The following is a 14,300-nucleotide window of genomic DNA, read 5'->3' as shown; positions in this document are numbered from 1 at the left end:
TGGGGGAGGGGTCTTGAATTGGCAAATAAATCCTTTGTCCCTGTCTCTGTGGCTGCTTAGAAGGGGGAGGAGGAGGGCCATTTTTACTGGCCTCTGGTCTGATTGGCTGGAGTTGAGGGCAGCCCTGTGTCTTGGGGGCCAGTCTCACTGAGGCTCCTGTGGACAGCATTCAAACCCTAGCCGTGCTGGAGCCAGGTTCTCCCAACCTTGGCCCTGTATCAGCCCTCCAGGGAGGGGGCCCAGACTAGCCGGCGGCGGTGGTGTCTCTCTGCTGGCAGGCTACAGATGGGTGTTCACATGGCCCAGAGCTTCTCCGCCCTCCCACGTGCTGTAGACACACTGATACAGTGATCAGTTGTGAGTCTGTGTGTCTGTGGAAGCCTTCCTGGAAAGGGGGAATGGGGGGCCAGGGTGGGGAAGGATTCCAGACTTGTACAGGACTTTATGGAACACTTTCACACCAATTTTACTGACTCTTCAGGACAGCCTGGTGAGAAAGGGAGAACCGGAAATATTAGTGCTCGTTTACACAAATGGCCAGTCCAGGGCTCATACTCCTGATTTGTGGGCAGGGTGGGGCTTGGATTAGGAGCTGGAAGTCTGAATCCCAGCCCTGCTTTTTAGCAGCTATGTGACCTGGAAAGGGAGACCAGGGTTTAGTTTTCTTCATCAGTGAAATGGGGGGTGGGGGAGCCTTGTGCTGAGGAAGAGATTATCTTTAAAGGTTCTTTTCAGCTGTAAATCCTGTGATTTCTGGTCCATCATGATTTCCACTATGAGCCCTTTCCAAGTCTTGGGTCCTGGCTCTGCTTCAGGAGCCAACTCAAAAACTCAAACTTCAGGAAAGGAATTTCACCTCCCGTCCTTGGTTTCCTCTTGTAAAATGAGTCTCTTGTGCTAAATTGGGGCTTCTTAATCTGGGGTCTGAACTTGGATTGGGGGGACAATTAGACTTACTTTCACTAGCCTCTAACTAAAATTTATCATTTCCTTCAATTAAAAATGTAGGCAACAAAACAATTATCATGAGAAGGGGTCCACAGACACCAGATTGCCAAAAGGGTCCAGAACACAAAACTAAGCACCCCTAGATCAGGTATCTAGGGTCCTTCCAGCTCTGACATTTAGGATGGATTTTAGGACCACGTCCTTTCTGCCTCACTTTTGTCTCATTTCTCTGAGGTGTTTTTTTTTCTATATATCGTACCATAAAGTGGAGAGAGTGGGGGAAATGGCAGGACTGCGGAGAAGTTAAGGCCTTCGAGGGGAGGGGCGCAAAGCACTTTACGTTGGGCTTGGAGCTCTGGAGCCAATGAAATTGGGAGGAAAGTTACTGAAGCTTCTCTTCAAGTACCCCCTTCCTCCCAACACATAAACTCACAATTTGAGAAGGCCATCAGTCTGAACCTAGAAGAGCTGAAAGCTTTGTTATCTAAATACAAGTAGTTACCCGCCTTCACAGTCAAGCCCTTTCATTCGGGACTGTTAAATCCTTCCTTGCTTATCAGTAGGCAAGGGCATTTTCCATAGGTGAGGTGATCTAACATCCTATTGGTGCAGCTTGGTGCAGGGGAAGAATGGGGGCAGATAGTCCCCTCACCTTCTCGTGTCTTCTAGTCAGGGGATATGCTTTCTGGCTAAGATCCAGGAGTCCCAGGCGCTGGATCTCCCGAGTCCCAGCTCCTGGATCTCCGGAGTTCCAATTCTCCCCTGGTTATCTGTTTGAAATCTTGGCTTTGTGAGTTAGTGAGTGATCCTCACTCAGCCTTTGACCGCTCTCTTGGCAGCCCCCTTCCCATCTCTAGTGTCAATGACCGGACTCCCGCCCTTCCTCCAGTTTGCTGCCCCTCCCGCTCCGGGGACAGGAAGTGTCCGGGCAGGGGTGGGGGCCTGGGCCGCAGCCGGTGATTGGCAGTGCAGGACTCCAATGGGCCTTAGAGCCCACCCTCTCACCCCCATTCCCCAACTCCGCCGGGACCGGAGGGCAAGAGCCGGCCCCGCTCTGCCCAGGGGGGCGGGGGGCCGGAGGCTGTGTAGCGGAGGAGGGACCGGGCGGGCTGGCGGCACGGCCGCGTAAGGTGAGGACCGGACCGGTGGGGCGGGGGGGCAGCGTAAACGCGGCCGCCCCCAGGGCCCAATTGCGCTGCTGTTGCCTCTACCGGGTCGAGAGCCCGGGCGTGTCTCCCCAGCTCAGAGTGGAAGAGCGTGTATTCTGTGTTAGCTGCGCGTGTCTGCCTCCCCAGCCACTCCTAAGTCCCAGGCCCGCTTTGAACTCGGTCCCCATGTGTCTGTGCATGGATGTCTCTTCTCGGTGTCTCCTTGTCTACTTGGTCTCTTCCTTTCTCCTGTGTCTGATTCCCTGGAATATGAGTTTGCGAATTGATATTTCAGAGATACTGGGGAAAGGCGAGGGGACCTTGTTTGTGATGGGGAAGATGGGAAGCTTGGGACTCCAACTCCTGTGTGTGTGTGGGGGGGGACGATCGGAGAGTATGTGCGAAGTAGGTTATGCGTAGATGTGCCAGCTTAAGAATGTGCCAGTGTGTGAGCCTCTGTGTGTGTCCAGATTGGTGTGCCGAGGTCTTTTCCTGAAGCTAGACCCCCTCTCTCCACGTCCCCTATATCCCCTCTACTTTCCACGAGTAGGGGGAGAGAGAGATGGATGGATGAGGGAGACCTGATGGAGAGAGGAAGAGAGATAGGAAAGAGTGGAGGAAAGTGGAGAGACAGGAAGGGAGACAGAGGGAGAAGGGGGTAGGGGTAGTGGGCGAGAAACCAAGGCAGGAAGAGAGAAGAGAAAACTGGGGAGGGAGAAAAGGAGGGGAGTTGGAGAGAGATTGGAAAAGTGGAGAGAAGTGAGAGGGGAGGGAGAAGGGCTTCAGCCAGAATTTTGAGGGGCCTGAAGAGGGGTTTGGAGGGAGGGCGGAGCTGCAACCAGCCAGGGTTTCCTGAGGGAGGAGTTTAGGGGGTGGATTATCAGCCAAACTCTGGAGCTCTCCTTTCCCCAGTCTCAAGGCTTTCCCCTCCCCCATCACCCTCTGGGGAGCAGCCCTGCCCAGCTGTGGGGAAACATCTGGTGGAGTGGGAGGCGTGGAGAGAGGAAAGGGGGTGCGTGTAGGGAGTCTGTCCATATGTATCTCTTTATCTGTATCTCTATCTCTCTCTTGTGATCTGGTCTCTATCTGCATAGAGATATTACGTGCATGCCTACCTTTGTTCGTGCCCATGTATCTGTGTGTAAGGAACGGCATGTCTGGGTATTTAATTGCTTGTGTGTTTCTCTGTTGTGTGTACATCTCTGTGTCTTTTGAGTGCCAGGGTATCTGTGAATGTATGTCTCCGCATGTTTGTTTCTATATAACCAAGTGCTTATCTATATTGGTGTCTTGTCTGTACCTGTCTTTGTATGCCTTTGTGCATTTGTGTGAGTGCATGTCTTATATGGTTTCATTTGTGCAGCTCTGTGTGTGCACTGCCCTCTCTGAATCCAATGGTGACAATTCAACATCCCAATTAAAAGTTGGGTTCTTTTTTTGGGGGGGGGGAGTGTGATACAACTTGTGAATTGTTACACTCACCCTTCTGCCCCTTAACACACAAACATAGGACATACACATGCATTGTTATACAAATGAACCCAACCATGTGGATACACACAAAATATCTGTAAACCCTTACTAGATTATTCACAGACTCATTCCCAACACCCTTGTTTTGGGGGATGAGGCACAGAAGAAAAAGTAATGGGATGAGGGAAAGGGTAGACCTGAGGCTTCCTTTCCAGTCTGTAAGATTGTGTGTGTGTGGGGGGGTGTCCTGGCAGTGGAAGAGGCCCATTCCTTAGCTCTGGCCTTACCCCTAGGGCTGGGGTAGGGGAAGGGGGAGGGAAGGGGGCCTGGCTGAGGGGCAGCCACATTCTGTAGGGGAATGGGGGGGGGGAAGGGGGTGGGAATTGGAGGAACCAGGCAAGGGGAAGTGGGGAGAGGGGGGCTGCCTTGAACTCCCAGAGCTGAGAGCTGAGAGCTGAGAACAGAAGCAGAGTAGGAGCTGGCTGAGGGCTGGAGGGAGGAGGAAGGATCATGGACACAGAGAGTACCAGGAACTAAGGTAGGGGGAATAAAAAACAGGGGTGGAGGGTGCAAAGTGATAGAAGCCCTATGCCTCACTCCATGGGAAATGTGATCTGTGTCCATATATGTAATCGAACAAGTATATAGACATGGGTATACACATGTAGACAGACATATGCATTTACATGTGTCCAGTACCCTGTATCTGAGACTGGCCTTTCTATAAAGTCCTCTCTCTATTCCCCTTCCCCACTCATCTCTATCACTCTCAATTCACCTTTCTGCTGTATCTCCCAGATCCTGTCTCCCGGTCTCCATTCTTCATTCCTCCTCCCTTAAGGTGCCTCCCCTCCCCCTCTCCCTCCCCTAATCACCCTTTTGTCTCTGGGCCTCTGGCAGCAGCTGTTGCATCTGGATCAGATTAGTCCTTTACCTCCCCTATTTCCCCCTCCTTCTCCCTAAGCTTCTAAGGCTCCTTCCTAGGAGTGAGTCCTGAAGAGAACTAAGAACAGAGTGGGACAGAGTGGCCCAGGGTCTGGTTAGAGCCAGACTGTCTTCTCTGCTTGCCCCAGAGAGGGACAGGATGAAGGACTCATAATGGTTGGCTTAAGTGGGGTTGTGGCAGAATATGGCCACTCTCTGATGCTATCTCTCCTATCTGTGGGCACTCCCTCTCCCCATCAGACAGACTTATTCCAGGAGGCACTGGGGCTAAGGTGGCAGGGATCCTTAGGTCTCTAGACTATTTCCCAAAGACAGCAGTTTCCTAGGTTCTAGGGTCCAACCTTACCCATCCCTTCCTAAGTGGGTTTGGCTATTTTCCAGGTTAGGCATCTAGAGGAAAAGGGTTAACAGTGGAGCTGGGCCAAGCTAGAGTGGGGTGGGGGGAGCTGCCCTAGCAGTGCCAAATTCTGAACTAGCTCCAGTGCCAAGGTTGTCAGGAGGAGGCGGGGGTCTGGCACGGACCCCAACGCCTCCAGCTTTTGTCCTAGGCCCCAAGCCCAGAACTGGGGCTCCTTGGGGCTGGGGTGGGGGTAGAAGTGGTGGTGAAGAGGGGGTGGGACTATGTGTATACAAGTCTGTCTCAGTGTGTGAGCATATGTATTAGTACTATGAGTATCAAGTGTGCATGTGTGTATTTTTGTGAATATATTGTCTGTGTTTCTACCTTTTATATATGAGTATGTATGTGTCATTGTATGTATGTATGTGTATGTCCTCCTGCTCCAGAAAATGAAAGTCCCTCTCAGTTTTCTGTTTTATACCTTGGTTTCCCTCCTGGAAAGAGAAAGATCCCTGGTAGGGAGGCGAGGGGGAAGGAATGATGCCTGGGAGGAAGTAGCATGCAGTACACAGAGGAGTCTGGGGTCCCGGAGAGCCAACCTTCCCTTGGGATGACCCTGTACCTCATTTTCCTTCCAGATGAGCAGCAGTTGCTTTGGGCTGGGCAGGGTCTTGGTGATTGTGGCTGCAGCCTTAGTGTCTGTTCCTTCCACTGGCCCTGAGGCCTGGGGTCCCCCAGGTGAGAAAACATGGCATAGACCAGGACCCCCAACTACTGACCTGAGTTAGCAGACCTTTGACTCAGGATGAAACCACTACCCCCTGACCTGTGTTCCCCAGAAATGTGACTCCATAACCTAAGAGCCGATGTCCAACTCCCATTCCCCAGGGATGTAACCCCATAACCTAAGAGCTGATGTCCAACTCCTGGAATCCCTCGTAACCACTATCCCCTGATGTGGGAGGGAATTGGGGGAGGTCTCAGGAGTCAGCATGGGGAGTCTTTCTCCTCAGAATTCATGCCAACCCCATCCCCAGGAGTCCAGTACGGGCAACTTGGAGAGACCGTTGTGCTGTTGTGTCCAGGAGTGACTCTCGGGTAAGTGTGTCACCGTACTTCTTCAACCTTCATCACAACCTTCTCATATCTTCAGGGGATGATGGGTGGAATATGTAGTCAAGAGTTGAGGGAGTGGGATGGGGTGGAGGTACATGGACTTCTGCTGTTCTTATCCCTTGTCCAGCACTTAGCATAGTGCTTGGCACATAGTAGGTGCTTAATAAAAGTTTATCAATTGATTGATCTCCCAACTTCATCCATGCTTCTTCCCCAACTTCATCCTGATCTATCTTCAACCCTCCCCACCCACACCTTGCATCCTCAGGACGCTGGTTTCCTGGCACCGGGCTGATGGCCACGCGCTCCTGGGGACAGCGAGGTCAGAGTTAGGGTTGGGACAACGGGAACTGGTCCTGGAGCAGGCAGATAGCAAGGACGAGGGCACTTACATCTGTCAGTCCCAGGATGGGGGGACCAGAGGCTCTGTGACGCTCCAACTAGGCTGTGAGTGATGTTGGGGATTGAGGGTTTTTGGAATGACTTGGGGCATGGCATGAGTGACCCTGGTGAGGGGGTGGTGGAATTAAGTTGGCCTGTGAGGGACTGGAAAGAGGTGGGACCATAGCAAGGAAGAATTCTGGAGTAGAGTAATTGGTGGCTCCCTGGCAGCCCTCAGCTCCTGTCCTGTCCTCACAGACCCCCCATCTCGTCCCATGGTTTCCTGCCGGGCATCAGACTATGAGAATTTCTCCTGTTCCTGGAGCCCTAGCCGGGTCAGTGGCCTTCCCACACGATACATTGCCTCCTACAGGTATATGAGTCATGGATTAAAGGGAAATGGAATGGACATGGGGGATATGGGGAGAAGGGAAAATTGGAGGTAGACAAGCTACCCCTGGGACCTCCTTATGAAGTGTCTACAGTTAGGGAAATGCTACCTGGGGGGCTGTGGCAGCCCAGAAGTATAACCCAAGCATCCCTTTTCTCTTTCTTCCTGCCACAGGAAGAAAATCATCCTTGGAACAGAAAGAGGAAGGTAAGAAGCCCTGATCCTCTCTTACCCCAGGTGGGCTGTTTGTGGAGAGGGATGAGGTGGGCAGAGGGTTTCAGGAGGCTAAGCTCAACCTTTGTGTGGGGTCCATAGTAGGACTGGGAGTCCCTTGAGTGGGCAGTCCTGGTGCCCACTGTGCCCTCTCCTTACTATATAGGCCAGCACTGTCTGCAGATCCCTGGCCATGCTTACCAGAACTTCCTGGGGCTGCCCGGTGTGTGGTCCATGGCTCTGAGTTCTGGAGCCAATATCGGATTAATGTGACTGAGGTGAACCCCCTGGGAGCCAGTGCCCGCCTACTGGATGTGAGCATGCAAAGTATCTGTGAGTAGGCCCCTTTGATGCCACCTAAAATACTGACTTCTATCATAAAACATCTGTGAATGACCCCTCTCCCCAATGCTGACCCTCTGCAAGAAAGTCTGTTAGTACACAGAACATCCATGACTAATACCCCCAATCCAATTACATTGATATTATGGATGCTGAACCCACCAACCAGCAGCACATTTTAGAATGGTCTCAGTGACTCCTTTAACATATGGAGTGACCTCATGTGATTCTCTCAAAAACTGACCCTCATAGAGTTATAGATTTAAAGCTGGGAGGGGCCTTAGGAGCTATTGAGTCCAACCCCCTCATTTTACAGATGAGGAAACTGAGGCTTAGAGAGGTTAAGTGACTTTTTCCAGGGATGCCTGACTAGTAAGTGCCTGAGGCAGGATTTGAACTCAGGTCTTCCTAACTCCAAGCCTAGCATTATATCAACTGTGACATCTAGCTGTCTCAACCCTATCATCACACAAAGCATTCTATCCATGATCCCCTAAGATCTTCCACATTGACTTCTACTATGAACCCCCTAAACATTGCCCCTCGCCCCCCACAGTGTGTCTGTGAATGACCTTCTCAATACTGTCCCCATAAAAAGACAGGTACTGCATGCATACTAACCCAATCATTGTGCAGAAGATCTGTTGGTGAGCTCCCACAACCCTTTTCCACAAGGAGACTATATTAACACATCTCCAGGGACCCCTGGGACTCCTTTTCCACATGGACACTATATTAACACATTCAGGGATCCCTGGGACTCCTCTTTGTAAAAACTGACCCTACCAGCACAGAATATTTCTATATAACTCTCTGGTGACCTCTATGTTAGCCCCTATGACTCCTCAGTTACTGATCCCCTTCCCACTGACTCCATCAGCATATAACATATTCTTAATTGACCCCAACTTGTCAAAATACTGACCCCTTAGTAACCCCAAAACTGTATCCCACCTTTGCTGAATAATCCTGGAGGGGTACTGGTTCCCTAACCCTAGGCAGGAGCTGGCTGACTTTGGCATCCTCCCCCCTCTTTTCTCTCTGCTTAAGGATTCTGTTCCCAGCAGCCACAACAGGCCACTCACTAGGTCACTTTCTATGTCCCCTAGTCCTCTAGTGACTTAAGTTCTTCCTTTTCTCGATCCCTTACAAGATGGGAGGTTTCAAGGGGAAGGGTTACTAAGAAATGGAAGTGAATAAAATCAAACCAGAAGCACACTCCCAAACAGGCTGAGTTATGAAGGACAGGATTTGATCCTGTTATTCTTGACCGCTGGGGATCCTCCCTTGGTTCCTGGATAAAGAAGGAAAGAAGCAAGTGCTTAAGGGCTTACCGTATTCCAGGCACTGTGATCCTCTGTTATTTAATAACTCATTTATATAGGACTTTAAGGTTTAAGTGCTTTCCTCAGCCCTGTGACATAGGCAGTACAGAGGTCATCACTCCCATTTTCTAGAGGAGGACACTGAGGTTCACAGAGATTATGTGACTTGACCATAGTTACATAGTGAGTAAGTGTCGGAGCTAGGATTCCAGCCTAGGTCTCCTGCTGACTCCAAGTCCAGTGTTCTCCCAGGTATATTGTTCTGCCCCATTCCTCTAGTAGGTGTAGCTGCTATGCCCACAGTGAGCCCAGGTCCCTCTAGGTGGCTACATTCTAGTCCCACCTCTCTGTGAGCCTTCTCCCCTATCTCTAGCTCCAAGTTAGGCTTCACCTCTGCTCTGTAACCTTCCAGACCAATGTGGGTATTGTCTTAATTCCTGGATAAAGAAGGAGAGAAATAAGTACTTAAGTGCCTACCATGTGCCAGGCACTGTGCTATGTGTTTTACAAATATTATTTTATTTGATCCTCACAACCACCCTGGGAGGTAGGTGCTATTATTTTCCCCTTTTTACAGTAGAGGCAGAACTGGGTTAAGTGACTTGCCCAGGGTCACACAGCTAGTAAGCATCTGAGGTCAAATTTGAACTCAGGTCTTCCTGATTTCAGGCCCAGCACTATATCCACCAGATCCCCTAGTTTTCTCTCAGTTAACCTCTTTTCTCTTTGTCCCCAGAGATTACTTGCCTAGGTTTCATGCCCTACCTTGGTTGACCTTGCTTTCATCTTTGTATCTGCAGCACTTTGCACCATCTGCTAGGGGTCTCTGACTATCTAGCCCCTAACATTCTGTCCTCATCCCTGACCTGCTCTTCCTCGCCCTCTTAAGTTGTTTTTTTTTTTTAAAGCCCTTTCCTCAGCTGGTCCTGTCCTCTGGTGAAGCTTGAGTTTTCTACCTTTTGTCCTAAGCTAGCACCTTTACCTAATCTCAAGAGCAGTTTTTGACCTAAACACCATCATCCCAGTAGCTCACGTTTTGTATCCTGCCATCTTTCTTCAAAAACCAAAACCATCCTTCATCCCTGCTTCTTCCTCTTTCTTTTTTTATTTTTCTTTTTATTTCTTTTTGTTGGGCTAGGCAATGGGGTTAAGCGACCCACCCAGGGTCACACAGCCAGTAAGTGTTATGTGTCTGAAGTTGGATTTGAACTCAGGTTCTCCTGAATCCAGGGCCGGTGCTCTATCCACTGTGCCACCTAGCTGCCCCATTATGACTCTTTTTTTTTTTTAGGCAATTGGGGTTAAGTGACAGCTAGTAAGTGTCAAGTGTTTGGTCTGAGGTCGGATTTGAACTCAGGGCCTCCTGACTTCAGGGCTGTTGCTCTATCCACCGAGCCACCTAGCTGCCCCCCTCTTCCTCTTTCAAAGCCCAAGCTGGCTTTGGGACCACACACAAAGCTGTCATAACCTCTAGCTGTCCATAAGATACTGATGGTGAATAACAGAGGATCATAGAGCCAGAAGGGACTTAAGAGGCCATCTAATCCAACCCTCTCATTTTCCATAAGAGAAACAGGCCCAGAGAAGCTATGGAATTTGCCCACAAAATAGTAAGCAACAGAGTCAGAATTTGAATCCAGTTCTGACTCAAAATTCAGCGTGCTTTCCACTGTCCCAGGTGCTGAACCCAATGAGTGATGGTTTTGGCTACTGGTTCTACCTACTCCCTCAGGTTTCTTTCTTACTTTCTCTTAGATACAGTTCCAGTGGAAGGAGGTGAAATTCTTCCCCAAATCCCTTACATTCCTATATTGCATGATTTCCTCCATTAAAGTCCTCCTCTGATGCCTTTCATTGTCATAGAAGAGACCCTATATTCCCAAAGGCTGTTAGTGGAATGTAAGCTTTGGTAGCTCTTACCAAGAAGGAGAGGCTTCAAGCAGGGGCTCAGAGGTCCTTTGTGCATTTGTCCCTGGAGGATCAGCCTTGTTAATTTCATGAAGTTCATTACCAGATGGTTAGCCAAAGAGTGACTTTTTTTTTGTCACAACTTATAAGGAGTGGGTGGAACCTCTCATCTCCTAAGGCATTTTGAGAGTTTGGGATCTTTGTTGGCAGGTGGAGTACTATTGAAATAATGGATCAATTAAAGTTTGAAGTATATTGCAGTCAGTCAGCAAACCACATTCATTAAGCACCTACTATGTGCCAGGCACTATGCTAAGTATTGGGTTACATAGAAAGGTAAAAAAGAGTCCCTGTTCTCAAGGAGCTCACGGTCTAATGGGAGGAGATAACGTTCAAATAACTCTGTATGAGCAAGGTCTAAGTAGAATAAATTGGGTAGAGTCTCAGAGGGAAGGCCCTAAGATTAAGAACTGGGAAAGGTTTTGCGGAAGGGGAATGGAGTGTTGTGCAAGAAGCATCGAGGGTAGGAAGGGGTCGTTATGAAGGGCTTTAAAAATCAAACAGAGGATTTTCTGTTTGATCCTGTAAGTACTAGAAATCCACTGCAATTTATTCAAAGAGGGGGGCGTGACATGGTCAGACCTGCACTTAAGGAAGATCACTTTTGGCAACTGAGTGGAGGATGGAATGGAGTAGGGAGAGACATGAGGCAGGGAGATGACCAGCAGGCTAGATACAGTGCAGATTCGAGGTGATGATGGCCTGCACCGGGCCTGCAGAAGAGAGCAAGGAGCTTATGCAAGAGGAGTCATGAAACTGATTGGATGGGGGTAGGTGAGAGTGGAGAGTCAGGGGTGATACCTAGGGAGTGAGCCTAGGTGTGATGTTACCCTGGACAGTCCTAGAGAAGAAAGCAAAAAGGGAGGGCTAGGAGGGAAAGATGACGTGAGTTTGGGACCTGCAGAGTTTAAGATTTCTATGTGACATCTATTTTGAGATGTCTAAAAGGCAGTTGGAGAGGTGACCTGGAGGTCAGGAGAGAAGTCAGGGCTGTATACACATCTAAGAATCATCTGCCTAGAGATGATAATTGACTGCCTGGGAGTCACCCACTCAGGGCTCATAACTGGACATGAAATATTAAACACACAGTAAAACTACCTATAGATACATATACACATGCATATATATACATACACACATACTTATTCTATGTAATTCCCAACAAAGTAGAGAGCTATTGCCTCAATCCTCAGGCCCCTCAATATAGACTCTACATGACAGTGCCCCAGTTACAGACCCTTCTACACACAAGCTGACCTCTCTCTAACATGACCACCAATCCCAGCATACTGACCATTTCGGTTCACCATCTCTCAGTAACTCTACCATTGGTGACACCCCTGTTTCTACCTGTGCATGCTTCCTGGTGTGTCCTACCAATACCTTCCCCAATCCCAGCTTCTGTCTGTCTCTCGACTGTCTCTGATCTAGACTCAGGGCAGAGTGTAAGGGGCGGCAAGGAGGAGCTTACCATCCCCACTGACCCTGGTCCCATTCTTACTTTCATGTTCACAGTAAGGCCAGACCCACCCCAGGGACTTCGAGTAGAACCAATTCCTGGGGCTCCCCGACGCCTACTGGTCAGCTGGGCCTATCCAAACTCCTGGCCCCTCCAACCCCACTTTTTGCTCAAGTTCCGACTGCAATACCGCCCTGTGCGCCACCTGACCTGGTCCATGGTAAGGGAGAAGGTGGGACAGAAGGATTTAGCCCAGTCCTTGGTAAGGGGGACCTGGTGAAGGAATGGAGTGGAGGCAAAAACTCGTAAGCCTTTTCCACAGGACAGGTGCCCTCAGATCTGGGAGTCCCCGTGGCTCAAACTCCCTGTCTTCTTAAATCTGAACCTCCTGTTCCTGGGGGCTCAGCCTAGTCTCCTGTGTATATCTTGCTCTCTTGACTTGGGGTGTTCCTGTGTGTGGGGAGGCATCCTGTCCAGGATGGACAGGGAGTACACTAAAATCCGTAATCATCCCACCTCATTTGGTCTCCATCTCCCAGCTCTCTTTAGGTTGTTCCCCTCTTTGGAGTTAACAGGTAGACTGGCTTCCTGCTGCTACTGAATTAAAAAAAAAATTTCTAGGCAAGTTAAGACAAAGTATCTATCCTACCCACCTCCACCCCAACATAGAATAACCCCAAGAAAGAGTTAGTGGGTGTGGGTTTGCAGGTCAATTAAGAAGAGCCCTTCACTGGGAGCTGGAAGGCTACCATATAGAATCTGAGCTTGACCAGGGACATCCTGTGTCTTCTTGGGCCAATCACTTCTTTCTGGTACTCAGTTTCCTCATCTGTAAAATGAGAGGAGTAGACTCTGTGGAGGAACCTCTGACACACATTCTTCAGTCCCTTCCAGCGATAATTTGGAACTTCTGGGTTGTCCAGATTCTAAGTTAATTTCAGATCTGGCCACCGGCTTCTCAACCAACCATTTTATGGGCCCTGGGCGAATTATTTGGGTCCTTCCTAGAGCCCTACCATTCTGTCTGGGGGTCTTTTGCCCTCAATTTTCAGTCCCCCAGTGATGATGGAGCAGGAAAAGAGGGGAAGGTATCTACAACTTTGTTTGGCTGTTCCCTGCCTGCCTCCCTCATCCCCACACTTCCATCCATCTAGCTCAGGGTTAGATGACCTCAGTGTAATTTGCAGGCATTCCAGGGCCCATGCAGTAGTCAGCCCCTAGTGTTGGGCAGAGGCCTCCTCCACACTCCTTCCCCCCTCACGGAATGCTCCTGCCAAAGAACCCCATGCCCCCAGGTCCCTCCCTGTGACCCCGCAGGTGGAGCCGGCTGGGCTAGAGGAGGTGATCACTGATGCCGTGGCCGGGCTGCCCCATGTGGTTCGAGTTAGTGCTCGAGACTTCCTTGATGCTGGCACCTGGAGCGACTGGAGCGAGGAGGCGTGGGGGACCCCAAGTCCTGGTGAGAGGAAGTGTTCAGGCCCAGGAGGATAGAAGGGAGGTCTGGAGAGCAGCCCAGTGCATGGGGCCTGGCTCTGCCCTTCATAAGCCACTCTTGCTCTCTTAGCATTGACAGCCTTTGGCCCCAGCACCAGACCTAGTGAGAGGCCCTCGGAGACAGAGACGCTGACCCAGATGCAGACGCAGGTGCAGGCACAGACAGAGATGAAGCCAGAGAGACAAGTTCTCCCCAGGCCTTCCCTGCAGCCCGACTCTCAGCCATTAACGGGTGAGTTGGCTGCCTGGGTGTGCCAGGGTCACAGACTGCAGCTGCAGCCTCATCAGGGGTATATAGACCCCAAAGACAAGAAGCAGTGAAATGTGGGTTATTAACTACCCCAAATCGCCCCCCCCAGGGCCTCCACCTGCTGAGGAGGTGGGGTCAAGCTGCTTCTCATGTGGGTTCTCCCTCCACCATCCAGACCACAGGGATCCCCTGGAGCAGGTGGCTGTGGTAGCATCTCTGGGCGTCTTCTCTTTTGTGGGTCTGGCTGCTGGGGCCCTTGCACTCCTGCTCTGGTGAGTGACTCCAGCCCTGTCAATACCCCATCCCTCTGCCAGCAAATTCCCTCAAAAGCCTCTCTCACCCGATCTGAGAGATCATTCAGCCTGAGATTCCCTTTGTGCCTCCCCCCTCCCCGGCCCATCCCTTTTATAGAATATTAGTTTATGGTATAAGTGAAAGAGCATTGGTTCTGGTGTCAGGGGACCTGGGTTCAAATCATACCCTGAGCCTCAGTTTCTTCCTTGT

The 14,300-nt window shown here is 50.4% G+C and overlaps 2 protein-coding genes across 9 annotated transcripts in view; one reads left to right on the top strand and one right to left on the bottom strand.

Annotated features, from left to right (window-relative positions):
- Positions 1–1,757: 1,757 nt before the first annotated feature.
- Positions 1,758–4,081, bottom strand: LOC114025874 (MAPK-interacting and spindle-stabilizing protein-like). The gene is made up of 3 exons (XM_027839393.1): positions 3,857–4,081; positions 1,954–2,249; positions 1,758–1,890 (listed from the first exon to the last, which is right to left on the bottom strand). Exons 1-3 carry the CDS (start codon positions 4,079–4,081, stop codon positions 1,758–1,760), a joined length of 654 nt encoding a protein of 217 aa, XP_027695194.1.
- IL11RA (interleukin 11 receptor subunit alpha) overlaps positions 1,981–14,300 on the top strand; it is a 14,354-nt gene continuing 2,034 nt past the window's right edge. Inside the window, exons 1-11 of one of the 8 annotated variants that reach the window (XM_027839570.1) lie at positions 1,981–2,078; positions 5,493–5,592; positions 5,868–5,952; positions 6,239–6,417; positions 6,583–6,724; positions 6,917–6,949; positions 7,122–7,288; positions 12,109–12,272; positions 13,370–13,511; positions 13,617–13,778; positions 13,906–14,068. In XM_027839570.1, the coding sequence (XP_027695371.1) occupies positions 5,493–5,592; positions 5,868–5,952; positions 6,239–6,417; positions 6,583–6,724; positions 6,917–6,949; positions 7,122–7,288; positions 12,109–12,272; positions 13,370–13,511; positions 13,617–13,778; positions 13,906–14,068 (1,337 nt within the window). In that variant the 5' untranslated portion in view covers positions 1,981–2,078. Of the gene's footprint in view, positions 2,079–4,019; positions 4,108–5,492; positions 5,593–5,867; positions 5,953–6,238; positions 6,418–6,582; positions 6,725–6,916; positions 6,950–7,121; positions 7,289–12,108; positions 12,273–13,369; positions 13,512–13,616; positions 13,779–13,905; positions 14,069–14,300 lie in introns of those variants that run through there. The other 7 variants (XM_027839576.1, XM_027839573.1, XM_027839571.1 and 4 more) reach the window with 7 other exon arrangements.

This window comes from Vombatus ursinus, unplaced genomic scaffold, assembly GCF_900497805.2.
Source record: "Vombatus ursinus unplaced genomic scaffold, bare-nosed wombat genome assembly UNPS02014832.1, whole genome shotgun sequence".
In the NCBI taxonomy this organism is placed as follows: Eukaryota; Metazoa; Chordata; class Mammalia; order Diprotodontia; family Vombatidae; genus Vombatus; species Vombatus ursinus.
This window is presented reverse-complemented; position numbering and strand designations above follow the sequence as displayed.

What these genes read in the sequence shown, in the direction of transcription:
- LOC114025874 (XM_027839393.1), bottom strand. Translation starts at nt 4,081, where the DNA reads ATGATCCTTCCTCCTCCCTCCAGCCCTCAGCCAGCTCCTACTCTGCTT. An exon ending in CCCCTACCCCAGCCCTAGGG is followed by an intron (nt 2,250 to 3,856) that starts GTAAGGCCAGAG and finishes CCTGGGACTTAG; the next exon opens with GAGTGGCTGGGGAGGCAGAC. An exon ending in GGCGGAGTTGGGGAATGGGG is followed by an intron (nt 1,891 to 1,953) that starts GTGAGAGGGTGG and finishes GCTGCGGCCCAG; the next exon opens with GCCCCCACCCCTGCCCGGAC.